The 23,325-nt window shown below is 41.1% G+C and overlaps 2 protein-coding genes across 3 annotated transcripts; both read left to right on the forward strand.

The window, feature by feature from the left end:
- Window positions 1–843: 843 nt before the first annotated feature.
- ttll6 (tubulin tyrosine ligase-like family, member 6) lies at window positions 844–16,360 on the forward strand. Its single transcript, XM_055042672.1, has 17 exons — window positions 844–991; window positions 3,725–3,901; window positions 6,666–6,824; window positions 6,971–7,011; window positions 7,814–7,932; window positions 8,317–8,447; window positions 8,531–8,687; window positions 9,756–9,899; window positions 10,161–10,246; window positions 10,335–10,560; window positions 11,507–11,685; window positions 11,829–12,017; window positions 12,928–13,102; window positions 13,416–13,646; window positions 13,732–13,773; window positions 15,388–15,490; window positions 15,782–16,360. The coding sequence occupies exons 3-17, from the start codon at window positions 6,667–6,669 to the stop codon at window positions 15,994–15,996; spliced, it is 2,196 nt and encodes a 731-aa protein (XP_054898647.1). The 5' UTR covers window positions 844–991; window positions 3,725–3,901; window position 6,666; the 3' UTR covers window positions 15,997–16,360.
- A 1,592-nt stretch (window positions 16,361–17,952) lies between these two features.
- Window positions 17,953–23,066, forward strand: hoxb6b (homeobox B6b). 2 transcript variants are annotated; one of them, XM_055042793.1, is made up of 3 exons: window positions 17,953–18,660; window positions 20,893–21,301; window positions 22,226–23,066. In XM_055042793.1, exons 1-3 carry the CDS (start codon window positions 18,463–18,465, stop codon window positions 22,486–22,488), a joined length of 870 nt encoding a protein of 289 aa, XP_054898768.1. In that variant the 5' UTR covers window positions 17,953–18,462; the 3' UTR covers window positions 22,489–23,066. The 2 variants fall into 2 exon arrangements, with proteins under 2 accessions (XP_054898768.1, XP_054898769.1); XM_055042794.1 differs by lacking the exon at window positions 17,953–18,660 and having other exon boundaries at window positions 20,757–21,301.
- Window positions 23,067–23,325: the final 259 nt, after the last annotated feature.

Consider the following 23,325-nt stretch of genomic DNA (forward strand, 5'->3'; position numbering starts at 1 on the left):
TGGATTTTCTTTCTTTTTTTAAACAAATGTATTTTCGAGTAAAGCTACATAATCTTATTTTAACTTTTTCTGATGCAGTTGTTCGTAAAGGTTTATGTTTTCTGCGGGAATTTTGTGTGATATGACATAGTTTGGAAGTAAAAAAAAAAAAATATATATATATATATATATATATATATATATAATTTTTATAATAAAATTACAGCAACTACATTTATGACAGCTATGACATTTCATTTTAAAATGAGAATTATCACAAAATGGAGAGACAGTGTCTGTGTAATGTTTCAGCAGTGTTTATGCTATTATTAAATTTTATTGTATTTTACAAACTATCACATTTCTCTCTTTTTTTTTAGCCAGCATTAAGTGTTGCAATAGTCTTTATCTACAAACAAAAAATATGTGTCAAAATAACAATTTGTCATAGCCTACATTTAAAAACAAAAACTTAAAAAAAATAAAAAGTAAAAAAAATAAAATAAAAATCTTAAATAACTAATCAAATGTGCCAGATAATCCAAGCAGATTAATATCTGCTGAAGAAAAAACAAAAAAGAGAGACAGAAACGTATGTTTTTCTCTGGATAAACTTGAGATTATCTAGAGAAAGAAAAACTACAAGGTTCAACATTTTTAGTACTTTCCTCCTCAAATAAGAATATCTGTCTAAAATGCCAATTTAAAGTTCAAAATCCTTTTAGACGTCTAAAATGTACCCCTCCTTTTTGTTTTGTGGCTGATTTTTTTTTTCCTCCCCCGTCTTTTACGTGTGTCAGCCACCAGCCAATCACAGACGAGAGTCTCACACCTTTGCCTCCCGATTGGCTGGATCTGAGCCCCGTCCGAGTTGATTCATGTTTACATTTGTAGGTTTACTGTCCTCTCAGCGTCCAGCCAGCACTTCACGACCATCCGTGGGAACAGCTGCAGAGAGAGCAGCGCGTTTTAGAGGCTCACATCGGGAACCGGAGGAAACGCTCTTTGGAGGGTAAATGTCGCTTTTCACATACCATTCCCCCCCCACCCCCCTCTTTTTTTTGTTTGTTTGTTTTTGCCTCTGAAAGTACGCGTTTAAAAGTCAGTTGCTAACAGGAGCTAGCCCAGCGCTGTCACAGCCGGGGAGAGGTCGGCATTCCGTTACCACAGCAACGGCGCCGCACATACAGGCTGCGCAGTTGTAACTGTAGGGTGGTTTTAGGATGTTTTTTTTTTAAAGTTATGAAGACTTTGCTCAATGTATTTCTGTGGCAAAGACTTGATGAAAGGCGTTCATGTTCGTATAAATTTAATTGACCTCTTTGTTTACGTCAGATGTTAAACCAGTGTTTTGGCATTCCTCCTCAAAAGGGTGCTGCTGGCTGGAGACAAGACAAGGCCAGTGAAACTTGCATCACTCCGGGGCATTGTGCTATGACAATTGCTTTCTTCAGCAGAGATCTAGACGTTTACATCATGGTGGATGCAAATGAGAAACTGCAGAGGACTTGAGAGTGGGATGGAGGGTTATCCTTACCGTAAGACAACAGTGATGGGGGACCTGCTGGAATGCAAATGCACACAAAAGTGTTCCCGTTTTTATCTGTAAAAGAAATATGACATCCATCATCAATTTGCCTGTGTGGGTCTATTAAGCAATAAAATCTAAATAGGAATAGAAAACTACTGTACTAACCAGAAGAAAATGTGAAAATGTTCTAGGGATTCTTTTCGAAAGTCTTTAAAAGAAGACGGTGATACACACAATCCCCCCATAAATTAACCATCTTAAATGCATGCAAAACTACTGTGAAAGGGAGACAAAATAAGTGTGAGGAAAGGGACCTGGCACTGAGAAAAGAAACAAAAGCCAGTTCAATAAAATGGAGAAGGAATGCTCAGATAACCTGTATCTTGTGAACGACACAGAGTTATGAAAGTCAAGTAAATAAGATGGTTCCATAAATAAGCCACAAGGTGCCAGAATCAACAAAAGCTACAAATAAAACATAAATAATTCATATATAACCACGAAGAGAGGCAGTAAGTATAAATAATTCATGCAAAGTGACAAACATATGATTTGAAGACAAAAAATGCAATAATGTTTAAATGGCGTTAAACATTATTGCACAAATCAACTCCAAATAGTGTAAATAACTTAAAGAGGAATGAAAGATCATTAGGAGACAAAAATGTCCCTGAATGACTTTAAAGAAGGTAGTGCGTCTGTGTGAGAAGCAGAGAGAGCTGAAGGCAAAGAAATGGGTGAAAGTCAACAGTGAGCATTTCATTTTTAGAAACCTGTCCAGCTCAACTCATGTTTCTTCCAATTAGCCTCTGGGGAAAAAGTAATCTACCCCTAAACCTGACATCTGGTTGTTTCACCAGGGCAGCGACGACAGCCATTGATTGGTAATATAATGAGTTTCAAGCATGAGCAGCCTCCATCTCCATCAGATATAAGTCTTGACTTTGACTAGGCCACTCTAAAACCTGCAACTGTTTTATTAGATTTTGATACGTGGACCTGGCTCACCACAGTTCCATGTTTTCTCCAAGCAAAGAGATGAACTTAGGGAACAATTGAAGCCATTGCAGTATTTCACATTTGGTTTTATTATATTACCAAGCCACTTCTTCCCATCTTCTACCTCTTATAGTATTTTTCAAATATTATTTCTCACCTCCAAACACACAAGCATCATTTAAGCAGCAGGTGCTAAAGAATGCTTCCAAAATACACACAAACACACACTCACTCTCTCTTTTTTCCCCCCTCACTCTCATCTCCGGTGCTTTCCGTGAGCCGCAGCCGCCAACCTGTCTGATAAGTTTCTTAGCTTCAGAATCAGAACGCAAAGGTCTGGCCTCCCGTTTTAATACGCAGTGACATGAAGCAACAGCAGCGCTTAGAGGCCATAACATCTATGTGGCTGAGAAAAGTCTGCCTAAAATCAAAGTCAATCCTGTCAGTGGCAGGTGTGGCAGTGATGACATTGAGATTGTAATTTATAATCCCTAGACTAGAGTACAGCAAATGACCTCCTGACCTAATTCAATGTCAGAGATGCAGGCGCACAATTTAATTGCCTTTAGTCACACGATGTGATTCATTTCAACTAATATCCATGCTGAAAGCTAAGTTGCTAACCTTGAACGTCTCATAATGGAGCACGTTGTAGACGTGTGTAGGATATCAGTGGGTGATTAATTAATCCTTAATTAGTTAGAGAATTAAAGAGTTGTATCAGTGCCTCCTTGTCACCTCTTCCTCCTCGACATCCCTTTTCAGTTTGACTGATACCTGCCCTTTGTTTGCTTCTTTCCTCCCTCGTCTCCCGATGAACATTTTCCCCCCTCTCGCCTTGCTCCATTTTTAATGTCGTTAATGGAGAGCCCGGCTTTATTTTAGCCCAGCCAACACCGCTCACTCGCAGCGCTGCCGAGCTTTTCAGCACAGATTTAAGCTGAACAACTCGCGGCGCTGAAAGGCACCTCTCCTGTTTCAGTGAACAAGCATCAGGGATTATCCCTCTCGTCTTACCCCTCCACCCCCACCACGTCAAGGTCCCCTGCTCGTTTTCTCTTCCATCATGTCAAAACGTATCAGGTTTTCCTGACTGGTTACCAGATCCACTTCTTCTTCTTCTTCTTTTTCTTCTTCTTCTTCTTCTTCAGCCTTTAAGTTGGTCTAAGCTGAACCACCGTTGTGATAACAATGAATCTTATCTGTTTTCTGCAGGGCATTAGTTTCAGGTGGTGTGCGGAGGTGGGATGAGGTTCTTCACTGATTTGTTTGCTGTGGAGCGCGGTGGCACTTTGAGAAGCTCCTGAAGCCGTCGGGAAACAGGCGTGGAGACCGTCGGCTGCAGCGTCCTCCAACACCCATTTCCTCATCAATGTAGGAGCAACACTGCGGGTGAGTGACGCTGTTCTCTTTACACAAGACGTCTGAAACTAAAGCTGTCTTGTGTGCTCCAGTCTCTGTGAGGCTCTGAAACCCAGCTTCTGTTTTGAGGTAGTAGGAAATAACAGTGACACAGACGTGGAGCCCCAACTGTTGCTGGTGGAAGTACATTAAACATTAAACAGGGACATAAAAACACAAACAGCACAGACAGCTGTTCCATTAGTAATCCGTTCATTTCTACTGTTTGTATGTCTTTTAAAATCAGTTTGCCACAAGTTGCAGCCACAAATTCCAGCAGGTTTTATTGGGACTTTTAAGAAGAGTGCCATTGTGAGGTTGAAGGAAAATGATACACTGTTCTCAATTTTCCTTCCAAGGGCAAATCTGAAGTGGGGCATTTGTATTTAAGTTAAATGGAGAGATACACTGGAGCACGGGTACGTCTCTGCCAGCTTCGCACATCCAGATACTGAAATCTTTCCCCGATGTTTGTCACAGAATAACTCCATCTCAGTCAGATTGGACGGAGGACATCTTTCACCACAGAGTTAGGTCTCTGTCACTTTGTTTATATGTAGCTGCACTGATGCTGAGATTAAACTACAAATCTGTTTTTTTATTAACTGAAACACTTTCTTTGCTCTTTGCAAGAGTATTTTGCACTTCTTTACGATGATCAATCCGACAAAACCCAACCGTGATTGATCGCAGCAGTTCAAGGGAAAGTTATGTTGACACTTACCAAATGTACAGATATATTTCACTGTTATGTTTCTGTTATTAAATATTTTTTCTTTGATTTTCTACACTCTCCTTTGACTTTTTTATTTTATTTTATTTGCGTTTCATTACTGACTCAGATATTTTACATTTAGAGTAAAATCTGATTGCGTCGCATTAACCGGACACTTTGATTGTTTCGTGAGGACGGCTCCTCCGACAAACCAGAGGTGTTGTTGATGCGCCTGTCGTCGCCGCACACTGAGGGAGAGTCTTGGGCCGTAACTGAATCTGGGCTGAGGTCAGTAGGGCGTCTCAGCCGAGTGCAACACTCACAGTTGAAGGCCAGGATTATCCAGATCACTGGATCAGAATACTGTTACCTGGCACCGCAGCCTCCCACTGTGTACCTGGGATGTCCCTCCTCGACACCACCAGCAACCCCAGGTTTCTGTCACACTGATTACCAGGAGTTAACTGAGTTAAATTCACCTCAAACTCTGCCTGTAAGACACCATATCGGACGCGGAGGTGCCCGGCTCCTGCTGTGTTATCCAATCAGAGGACAGATTGATTAATTTCCCTTATATTAGGACTTTCTTATGTTCTGGGAAGTGGATCTTGACTATGTATGTTTCGCTGTCTTTTGTGTAGACTAGCTTAAACCTGCAGTAACCTTTACAAAAATATGTTGTTTTTTTGTGTATTTGCTAATACTGTCACTATGTTGTGACAGTATGGAATGAGACAGATCATATGTGAACAAATCAAGCTCCTCCATCTCCTACTTGCACCGCTCCCGGTCAAAAACAACCAATCAGAGCCCGGAGGAAGGTCTTAGCGCTGTCTGTCATTCTCGTGTACGTGCTGCTCAATATGCTAGCACAACTTGCCATTACAGGAAAACCGTGTATCCTGTCATCTGTGGCCATGCAAACCTGCCTGAACATTCAAGGTGAACCAACAGTAGCGAAGCAGAGAGGGGGAGGATGTGAGTGGTGCAAACACGAGAGTGATTGACAACAATTTAAAAAACATGATTACAAAATAGCAAAATTGGACAGAATATACATTTTTCCAAATCAGTTTCTTTTAATATGAAACCTATTAAACTTAAACAAAAGTAGGAGGATCCAGAAATTTTGCTGAATCAAGAGAAGCGATACTTCACAATGAAATCAGTCAAGTAAAAGTAATTAATTTATTAATTACTTTTACTTAAAATAAATTAACAAGTAATTTATTTTATTTTATTTTTTTACAAACGTAAAAATGTCAGTAAATGCAGCTAATTACTACTAAAATTTGAAGCGTTGCCGTGATAGACGGTGGGACTCGTGTTCACGGCACAACGATGGTTGAAAAATGAAGAAGTGAGGACGCCGTAATGGACTTCATCCGAACGGCGACTTTCTTCCATAAAGACCAGATTTGTGACGTGCACAGAGGATTTTATAAGATTTAATCAGAGCTTGGATCATTTCTCGCTGTTGTGTCAGCGGTTGCTCTGCTGCGACGCCTTTTGAATGCCAGCGTGTGACGACACGCTGACAGCCGCAGCACTCATCTGATGAGACGAGTGGAAACAGAAACATGACTCCATTTGCTCTCCTACAGCATGTTCGTCGTTCTGCTTGATTGAGTTTCAGTGTCAGGGGCCTCGGCAGGCAGCTTCACAAAAAGAAGCATGTAAATGAGTGCTGGACAACAGAGCCATGTTTCAGCACCGTGCAGAAGTATTCAACCACTTAGTACTTTTCCACATTTTGTTTGTTTCGACTGCAAACTTCCTTTGAATTTTTTTTGCTAAGTTGTGCGTAACTGTCTAATGAAACGTTTGTATGATGATACATGGCGGCACCTCTGTCACATTAAAATCAGCAGTGTGATACATTGATATTTATTGTAAAGTGACCAAATGTGAAATGGTTCAGGCACGAATAGCTACTTTTGCAAAGTACCGCTTTTATTTCGCGCCTGCACAATCGTATTGTTTTCGGCGCTTGCGCCAAAAATCAAATAGCATTTTCCCCCTCAATTTGCTCCGACACAGGATGGGACTACCTCTGGACGACCCAGACACAAACAACGATGCACCCAAATACGAGCCGGGAGAGGAGGAGGAAGGAGGTGAAAGCCAAACAGAGACCTACATCGCCTTCCCGCCGCCGCCACCCACCACCACCAAGAAGAGAAGGAAATACAAGAGGAGGTATTTTTCTCGCCGTTGATCTTGTTGGCTTTAACTTCTACACGTGTGTGTCCCTGCAGGAAGTGAACTGCTGAGGCATTTTCTGACAAGACGGCGACACCGCAAAGCAGGCGTCTGTCCTTCTCTTTGTCTCTCTTCTCTTTTAGATTATTGGCCATCAACCTCGCCAGCTGCAAATATGAAAGCGGTACGTTTTATTTATTTATGTATTTTTTTAAAAGGCCTCTCATTTATCTGATAAATCAAGTTAGATTTTCAGGTGGCTTTTTATCCCACTCTTTAAGCGTCTCTTGCAGTGTCACACTCTACAAAAACATTATTATTACCTCTGAGGCATCCCAAATTCTCTGCTGCACACAGATCAAGACTGTAACTCATTACAAGTTACTACCACTTATTCTGCACAAGCACTTTAGGTGTTAGCGTAGTGTCTATTTTTAAGGAAAATGAATTGTTGTCCCTGGCTTGCACCCTTAGTTCTCCACCTATGCATCCTCTTGACCTTTAAGGATACGTTTGAGTTGTTCTTTTTTTCCAGGTTAAGTTATTATACAACACACGCCTTCAATAAAGTTCAAAATATAAGAACTGATTGCACCTGTTTTAATTTATTGCCAATTTTCTCTGATCCTCACATGGTGAAAGATATAAAAACAAGCTCAACTGTTCACAAACAACCTCCTTGATATTTGATATAGATTTAAAAATAAAAATAAAATAAAATAAAAAGTCCCCAACACTCAGAAACACGCAAGAAACCCTGACCTCAGACCAAGTGAAAATATACAGGTTGAAAACAAAACCTCAGTATTTTGAGTTTGTTCTTTGTCTGGTCAGATAAAACAAAATTGATACATAATCAGTTTTAGCCCAATCTAATAATGGTTGTTATTCTTATTTTCACCGTTTGGCAAAGTTTGTATGGAAATGTCTCAGCATCAAAACATTTAGAGCCTCTTTTCAGTAAATTACCGTTTGCTGTGCCTCAGTGCGGCGAGCGGCCCGCAGATACGGCCTCAAGGAGACGGGGGAAGATGAAGAGTGGGCTCTGGTTTGGACTGACTACTCCGTGTCTCTGGACCGCGTTAGGGACATGAAGCGTTACCAGGTATTTAAGCCAGGCGGTCTTCACTAAGCACCTCATTACCGCCATCATCAGGACAAACCGCGGCAAGCCGAGTCCGGCTTTACAAATTAACCGTGTAATTCCATTTGTGCCGGAGGGAAGTGAATTAGAAATGGGGCTCCTCTGTTGTAATAGAGCCTCTTCTTCATGGACAGTATCAGCAGCTCCCAGCATTTCTCTCAGGTCAGGCTTTTAATTTGCAATCTACTGTGATATGCTTATCCGGGCTGTTTAACAGGTTGAGACCAATTGCAACCAGTTCTCCTCTTGAAGTTGAATTAAATGCGGCCATAATCCTACGTATAAAATGTGTTATATTAGTAGAGGTGGCCCTTTCATGCTGTGCAAGCACGCTTGTCTTTGCAGAAAATAAACCATTTCCCAGGGATGAGTGAGATCTGCCGCAAAGATTTTTTGGCGAGGAACTTGAACCGCATGCTGAAGCTTTTTCCTAAAGACTATAATATCTTCCCCAGAACATGGTGCCTCCCCGCAGAGTAAGTGTTCCTTTTGTTTCATCGCCATCCTGCATTAAAACGCACCTCGAATGTGTCTCTGGTTGTCCAATTTGTCTTCACAGCTACAGTGACTTCCAAGCCTACACCAGAGCCAAAAAACACAAGACTTACATCTGTAAGCCAGATACAGGGTGCCAAGGTAAAGGCATCTTCATCACTAAGTCCACTAGAGACATACAACCTGGAGAGCACATGATCTGCCAGGTTTACATCTCTAAGGTGAGGCTACTGTAAACAGCCTTGCAAAAGTATTCACGCCTCTTAAGACTTTTATTGATCTTTTTTTTTTACGTTTTCCTACGTCTCAACCTCAAATGCCAACGTATTTAATTGGGATTTTATGGCATTGATAATGTAGTGCGCAACTGTGAAGTGGAAGAAAGGGATACATTTTTTTTTTAATTACAAAATAAATTTGTGTCTTTTAATTTGGATTTCACTGCAAGTGCTGTTGTAAATATTACGGTGTGTCTCTGCCAGCTTTTCACAGCTGCAGAGTGAAATATTTGCCCATTTGTCTTTGGAAAGCAACTTAAGCTTAATCAGATAACATGGGGAACATTTATAAACACATATGTCTGGAGTTTGACATAATACATTAATATGCTGTGATTCGAATCACTGTATTGCAGATTTAGTTTTTTTTCAGCTTGAAGATGAGCCTTCATTTGAAACCTGAGACCTGTTCAAATGATGTTCAAAACGTTCAAATGCTGTTAAAATCTGAAAAATATTTCAGATTTGTATTTATAAAAACTTTGGAAAAATATGTAGCATTTTCTTTCCATTGCACAATCGTGCACCACGTTGTATTTTCTACCCTAAATAAAATACATAGTTGTTTGTGGACGTGACTACAGCTGTACGATATTGATTTTTCTGATTATTAAGCAATTAATTGTAAAAGAAAATCGCCACGTTCTTTCGTACAACATTAAAAGTACGATCCTTTTGAAAATAATAAAAACATTTTATCATATAAAATGCAGTGACATTCTGTTCCTTTGGTGAATGCTTGATGATCTGTAGCAAGCGATGCATCTGCAGCTAAAACCTATTTCTAACATCAGCATGTGAAGCGTTCAGGACTTTCTGCTTGACTTAACATCAAAACAATGATGATCGATGTCCTGATTATTATCAATATTAACCTCATAATAATTTGATTGTACTCTCCAGTTAATAAATTGATTCCTAAATTGGTTGGCGATTATTTCAATCATCCATTTATCACATTTAATCCGATTAATCGTTTAGCCCTAAGCCTGGTCTCTGTTTCTCCTCCAGCCATTCATAATTGACCGGTTCAAGTTCGACCTGAGGGTTTATGTGCTGGTGACGTCGTGCGACCCGTTCAGGATTTTCATGTTTAAGGAAGGTCTGGCTCGCTTTTGCACCAGGAAGTACAACGAGCCTCTGCAAAGCAACGTGGTGAGAAACACTGTGATGTCACTGCTCCTCATTTTCGAAGGGTAACCAGCCTTGAAATATTTCCAAATGAAATGAAGTCAAGGTCAAATGAAAACAGCATCGTCTATAAGTAAAGGCGTAGAAATGTATCCAGGTTGATGCAGTATGTGCAGACTGATTAGAGTCTTTCTGTTGGAGGTCAGAACTCTTGTTATCGCAGGTTTAGTCTGGCCACAGCGCCTTCCTCCATGTGTGAAACTGAACTCTACTCTGCCACCTCAGGACGACGTGTGCATGCATCTCACGAACTACTCCATCAACAAGAACAGCGAGAACTTTGTCCGCGATGAAAACTGTGGCAGCAAACGGTAAAGAGGCGCCAGTGAATGCGGCGGCGTTGTGCTGACCAAAGCATGTCTTTGTTCACGGAGCGTTGTTCTGATTTCTGCCGATCAGAAAGCTGTCCAGCCTCAACAAGCACCTCCAGCACATGAACTACAACACAGAGAAGATGTGGAACGACATCGAGGACATCATCATCAAGACTCTGATATCCGCTCACCCCATCCTGAAGCACAACTACAACACGTGTTTTCCCAACCACATCTCCGGCAGCGCCTGTTTCGAGATCCTCGGCTTCGACGTGCTGCTGGACCACCGGCTCAAACCCTGGCTGCTGGAGGTGAGAGATGACGGAAACCTGGTTTTAATGTGGAATCTGCAAGCCACTCAGAGAACCCTGTGTGCTCAGACTGTCAGAACTGAAGCTCACCCGCTTTTAAGACGGATAGAAAACTCTTCAAGTAACTCTCTGTCCGCTTAGGCTCAAAAAAACCCGAAGGACACGTGTCATTTTTACGGCTTCTGCTCTTTAATTATCCTCGGATTCGTAGCTCACAATGGTTATATTGATTTGCACGTGGAAAATAAGTGAAATAATTGGAATGGAGGAAGGTAAACATAAGGAAGCTGGTAACAAAGGCAAAATGTGGTGACTTTTGTTCAAAACATCAAATTTGGTTTTCCATTCATCACGTCAGGGAACAAAACTCATGAATGAAAACTTGAGACTTTGATGGCAAAGTCTCATGAAAGTTCATAACATCAAGATTAACGTCAAGTCAGCAGAAGTGTTGTCTGAGCAGCCTGATCTGTTGATTTTTTATTGGTTTTTCTGGATTAATCAATTTATTATTGGATAGTAAAAAGTCCTTAATATATATTTTTTTCTTTTTACAGAATCTGAACTGGATGAAGCTAAAACTATGCCACTGAGGTTTCTGGTTAGAACATACTTACAGTGAAAGTTTTTTTTTTTTATATTAAATTCAAAATGTATATCTATATATATTAAGCCCAGTTTTGGCTTAATTACTGCTAACCATGTTGTCCTTTCAGCTGACTGCCATTTTTTGAGCCTGTATTCTCCAGTTCACGATTAATCGATTACTAAACTAGTTGCTGATTATTTTGATAATTAATTCATCTCATGCAGCCCTACTCTAAACCCAGCCCTATTACTTTCTTTTTGATTTTCAAGCAATTTGTAGCTAAAATATGAAGGGAAAATGTTTCTCCGTGATTTTGTTTGACGCGGTAAAACAATCAGCTCGTCTGTCTCCGTCCAGGTTAATCACTCGCCCAGTTTCACCACCGACTCTCCGCTGGATCGGGAGGTGAAGGACGCGCTCCTGTACGACACTCTGGTTCTCATCAACCTGGGCGCCTGCGACCGACGCAAGATCATCATGGAGGAGAGGCGCAGGGTGAAGGACAGGCTGCAGCAAAACCGCTCCAGAGAGGCCAGGTGAGGAAATGAAGTGTGGAGTTTCCCTCCACACACACACACACATCCACACACACACACACACACACACACACGTGCGTTATCGTAGTGGACACGCAGTGTGCCCGTGTGTGTCACTGCGCTCATTTGTGCTCGGCCGCCAGGACAGAGGAGCTGCGACAGACCCAGGCAGCCACGGTGGAACAGATGGAGGAGTACGAGGCCAAACACCTGGGGGGATTTAAACGGATCTACCCCAGAGACGGGGGCGAGAAATACGACAAGTACTTCAAACACAGCAGCTCGCTCTTCCAGGAAACGGCTGCGTCCAAGGCCAGAGAGGAGTGTGCCAGGTAACTGCAGCGTGGGCAGCATGAGGGGGAGGTCAGGAGGTCAGGAGAGGAAAGAGGAAAACTAAATCTGCTTAAATTAAAAAAATAAATAATGATAATAATATATATATATATATATATATATATATATATATATATATATATATATATATATATATATAACCTCAAGTAAAATAACAGCTGCTCTTCAAGTATGAAAATGGGCCCATGATAAACATTTACACCTTTTAATTCACATATATTGCAAACAGATTTGTTTATTTGTCCTTAAAGATCCACTGGATGGAATTTGGGTCTATCTGAAACCTAAATCCTGCTAAATGAGGGAGTTGAACCCTCGCTCCCATTGTCTTCTCCAGAAACTAAAACTATAACTCGTAGAAGAAAAATGAGCGAAGAATTAAAACGCGTATCCATGTCTGTGTAACAACCACCCACTGAAAGGAATGGAGGAATTAAACCTGCTCCAGTACATCGGCTGTGATGTGATTTTCAGCCGTTTAAATGGAATCGTTAGCTGAATATCCTCTCACTGATGATGTGATTATGTCATTCAAAATTGTTCAATTAAAATCCTAACATATGTTGCCCTTGTTAAAACTACATACCCTGTGAAAATGGCGGATCTGTAAAAATATTTAGTGAAAATTCAGTCTTCAGGTAAGCACAATAAAAATTATTTTTATTACAAAAAAAAATTAGGCTTTCGTCTGCTGATGTTGGTCCACTCAGCTTTATCACAAGGAAAGCAGCAACCTAGACGAGCTGAAGGTCCATACGAAACACATTATTTTATAAGCAAACTTTTTTGGGTGATGTTTATCACTGAAACTGAATCTCTCTCCTGGTCCAGATGAACTGAATGGTGATGTTTCGGTTGAGGCGTGTGCTGTTGCGTCTGTGTTTTCAGGCTGCAGCTGCAGGAGCTGCGGCTGAAGCAGGAGGAGAATGAGCGCCACCACAAGGCGAAGAGAAGGAGAGAAACGCAGGGGGAGACGGCAGGGGAGAAGATCAAACCCCGGCAAGCGCCAGCGCAGCCTCCCCGTGACCTGCTGCCTTCGGATCTGCCCGACGTTGGCGTTCAGGTGCAGTGTCCGCATGTAGCCACCGGGGGGCTCCACAGAGCCTTCATCCTGAGATGAATGGCTGCTCTCTTGGCTGACCCCTCACACAGTTGATGCTCACTTACCAAATTTAAATTGCAGAAGCTAGATGTTTTGCAGATATATATATTTATATATACATTTTCACTGGATGACTCTTATTTTATATTGAAGTTTTTTGGGGTTTTTTACTGTCACTTTAGGACAATCAGGCGGATCAATGTTTCTAATGCAAATAAACGTAAGCCGAGACAATGAAAACAAAATTAAATCACGCGTTTCTGTGTCTCTGCAGTCCTGTCTTTCTGGAGCTATTGTGGGTTTAGAAGCTGCAGACCTCCAAGATGAGGTGGACGAGGAGGAGGAGCAGGAGCGGCACGAGTCCCTGCTCCAGAGACAGAAACTAGTGGAGGGCCTGGGTGTGGTGGACAAGGTCCATGAGCTGCTGCAGACCCGGGCAGAGGGAGGGTCCCTCTACCATTACTCCACAGACATCGGTTATCAGAGTCAGCATCAGAGGAGAGACGTGAGTTCAGATCCGGGAACAGACCAAACCGTTGATGTGGAAACATTCATCCTTTCATTTGTTAAGCTGTTCCTTTGTGTTGCAGATACACTTCCTAACGCCCTACTCTGACAGACACAGACATCAGGTAAGTTTCACCACACCTTCTGAAAGAATTCACACTTTTTTCTTTTCTCATTTTGTTACAACCACAAGCTGCAATGGGATTTTATGTGACAAACCAACAAAAAGCGATCCAATTTTTTTTTTGTTTTATTTTATTTTATTTTTTATAAAGATACAATTTAATTTCAAGCTCTTCTTAAGCTCACAGTGTAGTAGCATTGTTCGGTTTTCCCCGTGCAGGAAATACGTTTCTACAACAGGAGGGGATTGCAATACTGAAAAGTCGACTCTATCATTTTAAAGACATAATTAATTTGTGCGTTAAAGTACAAACAGTCGCCCTTAAGAGACACTTAAAATAGAGTTGATCTGTGTTTAGTTTAATCCAGAGTATAATCCCAGCTGCTCTGTGAAGGCCTCAGAGGTTTGCTGGAGAACATGAGTGAACAAACAGCATCATGAAGATGAAGGAACCAAGCAGAAGACGCTGCGGACGAATTTAAAGCAGGTTTAGGTGATGAAATATATGAAGACTCTTCAGAAAAAAGAGTGAAACAACCGCAACCCTACCATGACATGGTTATCCCCATAAACTGACACTATTTGTGGCAGAAGAATCAAACTGCTTGTCACATTTAAAACATGGCAATGGCAGCATCACGGCAGAGGCCTGGAAACAGATCAGATAAGATTGATAGAGCTGAATTCAAGACGATTCTGGAAGAAAAACTTCCAGAAACTGAGGCAGCGGAATGATTTAGATCAAATGTTAAAATGGCCCAGTCAAAGTCGAGCTGATTAAGCTTCTTTCTCAATGAAGAATTGGTAAAAAAAAAAAAAATGTCACTCTTTAATTGTGTAAATTAATGGGAACAAAAGGTGGTTCAACAAAGAAACATAAAGACATATACAAATAAGATTTTTACTTATATATATAAAAAAAAGTTATTTTCTTATCACAAAAAAATATATTTTGATTAAAATATAGCACAGATTTGTGGCTGTAATATGGCAAAGATGCAGGGCAATCAGGAATCAATATGATATTTTTTAAATAAATCCGATCCTTAATAGATATTCCTATCATAATTCTAAATCTGCCTCTTTATACAATTTTATTTAAAAAATATATATATTTTAGGAAACATCTTTTCTAATTGTCCCCAGTTTAATGCCTGTAACCTGGCCTCTTCCACAAATAACTGCAATTCCAAATAAATTAGTTATAAGTAATGTAACAAAAAGTCTTGAAAAGGAATATAAATATGTATATATATATATATGTATGAACAAAGAGAACATTTTCAGTGTTCATGACAAAGAACAACCTGAATCAAATAAGCCAACAACATTCAAATATTCATTCCTCGTTCTGAAGTTTGATGTCTTGATCTGAAAACATGGCAGAGAATTGAACAAGCAGCCCTGCAGCTCCGTGATCAAACGTCTGAACAATCTAAACGGTGGCGTAAAGTCGGCACCTCATGGACGCTCAAGCCGTCCGCAAATCATTTGCGGAGCTGCAAATAATCATGTGACATACTTCGAATGACATTTCTGATTGTTTTCGTTGCAACCGGTCTCAGTGGCGCATGGCGACTCAGCAGTATTTGCTTTTGTCCCACAACAAAAACAGAGGAACCTGAACGAGCACACCTGCCTGCAACTAGACGTGGAGAGCCTCCACAGGATGGGCGAAGGGCGCAAGACCTCCGGAGCCCACCTGGGACCCTGTCAAGGTAGAGTCCAGTCCCGACACGGCCACGGGTTTCAGACCGAGAGCAGCTGATGAAGTATATATGCGTTCTCTCTTTTCTGTTGTTTGAAAACAACAACAGAAATAGCTTTTCAATGACTGCTAAGATCAAAAATGTCTTGGAGGGAGGGAAAAAAGTGGAATAAAATCTAATCCATCGATGCTTGTTTATAACCACATGAATACATAAATAAATAAATTCGAGTGGAATCAGTGGAGACGCGGTCTGCAAAGCCTTTGTTTGCCGCTCCTTTCATTGTCCTCCTCTTTTCAGTGAACAGCTCCATGGACGCCTCAAAGTCCAGAGGAAGGGTCCCCGCCATAAACCCCAAGAGGGGTCTGCACTGCGGCAACTCGTCCAACCACTCCGCAGACCTGCCGAGCCTCCTCATCGTCTCCACGCGCATCCCGCTGCTCCGGAGGCCTGGCTTCTCTCACGTGGAGCACAGCTCCCCCCGGGGAGTCCCCCGGCCCTGTAAAAGACTCTGAGGAGCGGGGCCACCGACCTCTGAAGCCCCTCGAAGGAGAACCGGGAGATCCAGGCGGGGCCGCGCGATCTGTGCAGGATTTGTTAAAGCACCTGGGTGGTGGAGGCAGAGCAATATTTGACTGTGAATTTATAGTAAAATACACAGTGCCTATATGAAAAAAAAATGCTGTAATGGATTTTATATCTGCGAAGCTCAAGTTTACACTCCTTTAATAAAACGGCCCGCAAAAATATGAAGTTTTATATCATATAAAACCCTCGTTGAGTGCCATGATTTAAAGAAAAAAAAGAAAAAAAAAATCAGATATCTGCTATATTAAAAAAAGAGACATGTATTTAATCTGAGAACATTTTAAATAAAGAAACTGGGTTATTGAAACCAGAGAATTTCCTGAAGTGTTATTTGATTAAAAAGTAATTCTTTTAAAAACACTGATGTCACATGTTCTGCTTGCTACTCCAGACAATATAAAAATGCTTGAAAATCACCACAGAAACCAAGAGACCAACTAATACATCCCAACGACCTAATTGCAAGGAATCACATGTAATTGTTTTCCCAAAAGACAATTATGAGAACAGATGCATTTAAGATAAATATTTCAATTGCATTGTTTTGTTGTTGCAACGTTTGAATTTTATTTTTTCACTCTGCACGTTGTTCTTAAAGGCCGTAGAGTTTAACCAAGTTTCTTTCTTTGCTTTAGAAATTGAAAACGGAGATTAATAATAATAATAATAATAATAATAATAATAATAATAATAATAATAATAATAATAATAATAATAATAGAATAATAACAAAGTAAAAACAAAAAGATTTAGATCCAAAATTACGCAATTTATAAAAACAATAAAACCCAAAATGAGATCAAAAGTCATTTGATGGAGCTCTGTAAATGTCTGGAGCGAAACAAACTTCTGATAAAATTGAGGGAGGGGAAAAAGGTGCATTTTAAACATCTTTTTATTGTGTTTGACTGATTTGCAGCAGAAATGTTTGCAGGCCCCGCTGTCTGTTTGATCATAATTATCATGAATTTATTATCAAGCGGACTGCGCCACTAACCCCACGCAGCGTGGGCCTCTGGGAGAAAACCTGGCGACTTTTATCAATTCATTTTCACTCGTTATTTTTTTGTTTATTTGTTTGGTGGGGGGAGGCAAACAGATTTAATGCACATCTTTGATTCGGAATGCCTTTAATGCATGTTGTTCTTTTTTTCTCTCGTTTACTTCGCGTCTCAATAAGTAAATAGATACTTAGTCTTGGGAGTTTTTAATTACTGGAGGCACTCAAGGAATTTATGGTTTTATTGCGTCTATAAACGTCGGAAATCCTCTTTCAGTGCTGAAAAACACCAGCAGGCCAGCGGGAAAGATACACTGCGACTGAGAGCAGAGCGGAAATGAGAGCAGAAAAGAACAAGAAAAAAAAGAGGAAAAATGATTTTTTTTACGATTTCTTTCAGACTTTGCACCATTTTTTTTCCTTTACATTTTTTGAGAAAATGCTTGTTTACATTTTCTCTGCAGAATATAACTGAGTTGAACATTTCTTCAAAGTTTGACCAATTCTGTGTTTTTGTGAATATATATGTATTATTATTATTATTATTATTATTATTATTATTATTATTATTATTATTATTATTATTATTATTATTATTATTAATATGTAGCTTATTTAGAAAACACAAATATGTTTAAATCGTAAACTAAACACAAATAATTTTAAGAAACAGTAAAGTGATCTCTGCTTTAAATATTTATATATATATATATATATATATAATATATATATATATATATATATATATATATATATATATATATATATATATATATATATATTATATATATATATATATATATATATATATATATATATATATATATATATATATATATATGGTAAACATAAACAAACCTTTCACACAGCTGCAGCGGTCAAGCGTGCGTCCTGTCCACTTCATATCATCTCCACTCTCCTTTCTCATGCAGCTTTAAAGCCAAACATTCCTGCCTTGTAGGGGGGAAAAAACACATGAAAACAAACATGGCGAGGGGAAACCTCGTCCAAAAGCGCAGAAAACCTCTGCGGTTTATGAAAATTTACAACTTTCCCGTGGAAGTTTACGACTCGTCCGGCTCTGGGATTGGCTCGTGGCGGTCATGTGGCCAGCAGGAATGGGAACTTATTCCCCATGAGGTTATAACGCAGCTGCTGTTTTTTGCACCGCTCACTCACCTATAACAGTTTGTTTCACATCCCCAACCTTCTTTTTCTTTATTCTTTTCTTTTTTTGCTGCTGTTGTTGAAATGTTTGTTTTCCCCGAGTCTTCCGTGAGCTGAAACACGCGTGTAGGTGAAGCTGTTATTGTTGCTCGCTGTGTGATTTTTTTTTTCTTTTTTTTTTTTTTTTGGGAGGGATGATGGCGCCTCTTGCTCGACTCACTGTGCCATGTTCATCCAGCTGCACCTCTGTGGCGTTTTTGGAAATGAGGGATCAGCGCACTTCTGGATGGAGGGATTACTTTCAAGTTGTCACTTAGGCAAAGTGGAGATTTTTTTTTTTTGTTTTTCTTCTCGTGTGTGGGGGAAGCGAGAGGAGCTCCAGCGGAGTGGCAGCCACGCTGGTGATGATGGATTATCAACAAAGGTAAGGGCATCCTGCTTCTGGTTTGCGCTGCTGCTGCTGCTGCTGTTGCTGCGGCTGCGGCTGAGCTGTCACTGCAGGCCTTTTGTTTACATGGCCGGGAAAGGGGAAAAGCTCCCCTTAACGAAAGGGCAATTATCCAGCGAGCGTGTTTTCTCTTTCTGTTTGTGCCCTTACCACGCAGCTGCTTACTTTGATTAACCCCCGAGGTGCTGCAGCGCCTCCAGCCGCCGACGTCTATCTGCAGAAATGATGGGGAAATTGCAGCAAAGGTTGTTGTTTTTTTGTGCTTCTGAGGCTCTTTTCGGAGTCTGATGGAGGGAAATGTGCGGCTGTAGGCCACAGGCTTGACTTTGATGATGATGATGAAGGTAAAGATGAGGGTGGTGAAGGCCCCGCGCCACCACTGGCAGATCCTCTCATTTGAGATTAACCTGATTTGCCCACAACTTGTTCTGTTTCTTTATATCGTGTTTTGTTTTCCCCCCTCGTTTGTATTTTTCCTTTTTTGTTTGTTTGTTTGTTTCAGAAAAACACGTTTAGAGCCTTTTTGGTGATTTGGCGCGTCACCGTTCCCTCAATGCGCTTTTGTCTCCTTTTGGACAGAAACCAACCGACATAACCCTTTGTCTGTCTTATTTCTGATTTTATATTCAACTTCACATCTTTTCCGGTTTCCTGAATGCCTCTTTATTTTCTGTTATGTTTTATTTGTTTCCATCTCCTGTGGCGCCTGCAGCTGCGCATCGATGCGTTATTTTCAGAACCAGAAATTGATTCAAAATGTGATTCAAAATAAAAAAAAAAATGGATATTTTCATGCTTTTACAAAACAGCTATGAATGTTTAGGATTTTACATAACATCCCAAAATATATGGTTCCTTCCCCTTTAAAGTCTGAACAGTGTGCTTGCAAAATGTTTAAAGAAAAAAAAAAGCTCGTTGGATTTAATGCAGAAAAAGAAAAGTTTTTCGATTGTTTTTTTAAATAAGTTTTCTTAAAATAAACAAACAAAAAACTAAGAAAGAAGTGACATATATATATAAGTATAAAAAATGGAAGGAAGCTTATTTTTGATAAGCAAAAATCTGAACCTGCTGCAAATGTTGCTCTGGTTAATTCTGTGACAAATATGAGATATTCGTTATTTCTCCTCTCAAACAATCTTAAACCATCAGCATTTAACTGCGTGGGTTGACTTGAGGATTCTTCCTTGTTTATTTACTCACTTATTTACTTATTTGCTCCTCTGTTCAACCCGCAAAAAACCCGCATGTTTCCACCTGAGAGCCGAAGATTCGACCCACAAGATTGAAACGCGGCGACTCAGTTGCGTTTGATCTGCTGTCATCTTGGCGTTTGTGTCGCCATCAGGAGCTCAAGCCCTGACGCATGTGACGGAGCGATGCACATACCTGAAACTTATCCCACCTTTTCTTTTATTAAACCTGCGGGACGGCCGCGCGCTCGGTCTGTGTGTGTTAATTGGGACGGGGAAGGTGGTGGTGATGATGATGATGATGATGGCGCCTGAGCGAGTCCTCCCTGCGTGGCGGCTTCCTGCGCGTCAGAGTTGCATCTGGACACATCAGCAGGGACGCGCACCTTTAGGGAAATGAAAGCGTGAGACGAGGCCAGTCAGCTGCTGCTTGTTAAGACGCTGCATTGAGAATGAAGGGTTTAATCAAAGTGGGTTAATTAATAGGGCGGAAGTGGAACTCGAGAGGGGAGAATAAAGCAGAGATAATTGTTTGGTTTTGATGTGATTTTGCTTATACATACTCGTACTTTGGCGCTAACAAATTGCGTGTTTCTTTTTTTGTTTTTGTTTTTATTTTTGCTTGTTTGTTTGTTTTTCTTAATAATGCAAGTCCGTGAATTAAAGTGTGCCTTCGTGTGAGCGCGCGTAAAGACCGACTGGCTCGAGCGCTTCATTTCGATTCACCGGGGACTCCTGTGCGCAACAAGAGCCCCCCATGGGTGCAATAGTGCAAGCACAGACGGCGGTGATTGGCCAGAGGTTGATCAGATGGTACACTTCCCCTCTGTATCCAGTGGCACCTCACAGCCCCCCTTTCAGCAAAAACCAAATCTCCGATAAAGTAATGGCAAAAGCACTTGGACTATAAAAGACAACAAATCATATTCCTCCGGAGTAAATACACCCCGTTGTCCACCCAATGAGTTCCTATTTCGTTAACTCAACTTTCCCCGTGTCTCTACCGGGAGGACAGGACTCTCTCCTGGGTCAGATACCGCTCTACTCCTCGGGATACACGGACCCGTTGAGGCACTACTCCAACGCGGCCACGTATGGAGCGGCCAACATGCAGGAGAAGGTCTACCCGGCTTCCTACTACCAGCAGTCGGGCGCGGCGGCGGCGGCGGCCATCTACGGCCGCGCTGCCGCCGGCGGCGGAGCGCCGTGCGACTACAACCCCGTGGGCACGTTCTACAAAGACGCGGAGGGCTCGTGCGCCTTCTCGAGCGGCCGCGAGGAGCAGCCGCTGTTCGTCACTCAGGAGCACCAGCAGCGCAAGGCGGAGTGCGCGGAGCAAGCTGTCAGCATGAGCGGCAGCATCGAGGACAAGTCCTCCACTCTCATCTACCCCTGGATGCAGAGGATGAACGCCTGCTCCGCCGGTGAGTGCGCGCGCTCCTTTTTTTTTCTTTTCTTTTTTCTTTTTTTTTTCTTTTTACCTCACTTATGGTAAAAATAAAAAAATATATATTTATATATTTTTGCATCAACTTTGCAAAGTTTAAGCACGCATGGAAGCGGGACAGAAGACTGTAGATAAGGACTGTATGCGCAGATCTTCGTGCGTTATCGCAGTTTTGGCCGCAAACAGCGGACTGCACGCGCGCACTCAGCAACGCACGCACTGACTGGGCCTGCACCAAGCCCGCGTCACATGGTCCTTTTCAGATTTTAAGACAAAAATTCTTCAAGTATCATAATAGAATAGAATAGAACAGAATTCAAAGACGTATTATTTATAGCATAAAATCGCAGATGTTCAGCAGCAGTATCTAATGTTTTGCTGGCTCCACTAATAACAGAAAAATGCACATGACGACGATTTACAGCAGGTTGATTTTCATAGTTACCCACAGTGCATTAGTGTCAGGAACGTGCACTAGAAGATCTATAGGTTCAAATGTAAACAACAGAAGTCACGGATCTCAGTTGTTCAACTAAAATGCATGAGGCAACGTGAGTTCACCCCATACTGGGTGTCATTTTACACGCTTCTACGTTAGATGGGCTGCGTTGCGTCATTTTCTTGGGTGAAAAAATGACATCCTACTATAAAATGTAGAGTTCTTTTTTTTTTTCAAAATGTCGCCTTAGTGAGATAGTTGCAGTCTGTTAAACGCAAATCAAGGAAGAAAATATGCATATTTGCATTACAGATATGCACATATATTTCAGACAGATATCTGCACAGTTTCATCTCATGTTTTATTTTATTTAAGCTTGAGTTCGCAGTTTGAATAATTCGCTGGTGAATTTTTCTTTTGTGCTTTCATGTATTTATGTATGTATGTATTTTGGATTTGCAGGCCCGTTTGGGAGCAGCGGCCGCAGGGGCCGGCAGACCTACACCCGCTACCAGACCCTGGAGCTGGAGAAGGAGTTCCACTTCAACCGCTACCTGACCCGCAGGCGCCGGATAGAAATCTCCCACGCCCTGTGCCTGACGGAGAGACAAATCAAAATCTGGTTCCAGAACCGCAGGATGAAGTGGAAAAAGGAGAATAAACTCCTGAATCCCTCAAAGACAGCCGAGGAGGAGGAACAGGAGCAGGCGGAGAAGAAGAGCTAAACTGCAAAGGGGACTTTGAGACAAAAAAATAAAAAAATAAAAAAAGGAAGAAGAAGAAGAAACGCTTGAATGTGTGCGTGTGTGCGCGTGTGTATACAGAAGACGATGTATAAATTCTTTGTAGATATAAGAAGTGCTGCAGAAACCCCACGTTAGAGACGTGTAGAGTGACTTTGAGTATTTGCACGGTGACTCTGTCCGCATTTATCAGGTCCTCCTCTGTTTGTTTGTCCTTGTGCTCGTGTCTTTATTTTAGAGGACTATGCAACAAACCGCCAAACTGTAAATAAAACCCAGTGTTTATAGTTCTCCGTGTTGTTACCTCATCACTATTGGCCCGCTGGGCGCCACCTTTATTTAATCTCAGTGCCAATAAAGCAGGTTTTTTTTTTTTTTGTTTCTTTGTTTTTGTCCCTTGTCGTGTAGTTGCTCTGATGTGACTGGTGATATAGTCTTTAGGCTTGTTGCTTACCGATGAGTTCAATTTGTACAAATGTTATTTATTGTTGTCTCACGTGTTCAATGCACATCTGGATATTGTGTGCAATATTTTCTTTAGGGGAATTGTACATATAAGAAAAAAAAATAAAGGCTTTTTGATGTAAATCTGCAAAGTCTGCTCTCATTCTTCCTAAAAAAAACAATAAAAAATAAAAAATATTATTATTGCCCTCATTATCATTACCGCGGCGTCTGTGCTGCCGTTCATGCCACCCATAAGGCCCATAAAATGATATAACGTTGAAGCAAAGAGTGAAATAAATTCCGGTTCGACGCACTGTAGCGCAACATGACAACAGCGGGGCTGATAAACTTTCTGTTATGTGTTACCTGAGC

The sequence above is a fragment of the Poeciliopsis prolifica genome, unplaced genomic scaffold, assembly GCF_027474105.1.
Source record: "Poeciliopsis prolifica strain line A6 unplaced genomic scaffold, Auburn_PproV2 SCAFFOLD018, whole genome shotgun sequence".
Taxonomy (NCBI): Eukaryota; Metazoa; Chordata; class Actinopteri; order Cyprinodontiformes; family Poeciliidae; genus Poeciliopsis; species Poeciliopsis prolifica.

Coding starts and splice junctions, on each gene's coding strand:
- ttll6 (XM_055042672.1), top strand. CDS start 6,667: ATGGGACTACCTCTGGACGACCCAGACACAAACAACGATGCACCCAAA. Junction 10,247..10,334: donor GAAAACTGTGGCAGCAAACG/GTAAAGAGGCGC, acceptor TCTGCCGATCAG/AAAGCTGTCCAGCCTCAACA. Junction 11,686..11,828: donor AACCGCTCCAGAGAGGCCAG/GTGAGGAAATGA, acceptor CTCGGCCGCCAG/GACAGAGGAGCTGCGACAGA.
- hoxb6b (XM_055042793.1), top strand. CDS start 18,463: ATGTTCATCCAGCTGCACCTCTGTGGCGTTTTTGGAAATGAGGGATCA. Junction 18,661..20,892: donor ATGATGGATTATCAACAAAG/GTAAGGGCATCC, acceptor CCGGGAGGACAG/GACTCTCTCCTGGGTCAGAT. Junction 21,302..22,225: donor GATGAACGCCTGCTCCGCCG/GTGAGTGCGCGC, acceptor TTGGATTTGCAG/GCCCGTTTGGGAGCAGCGGC.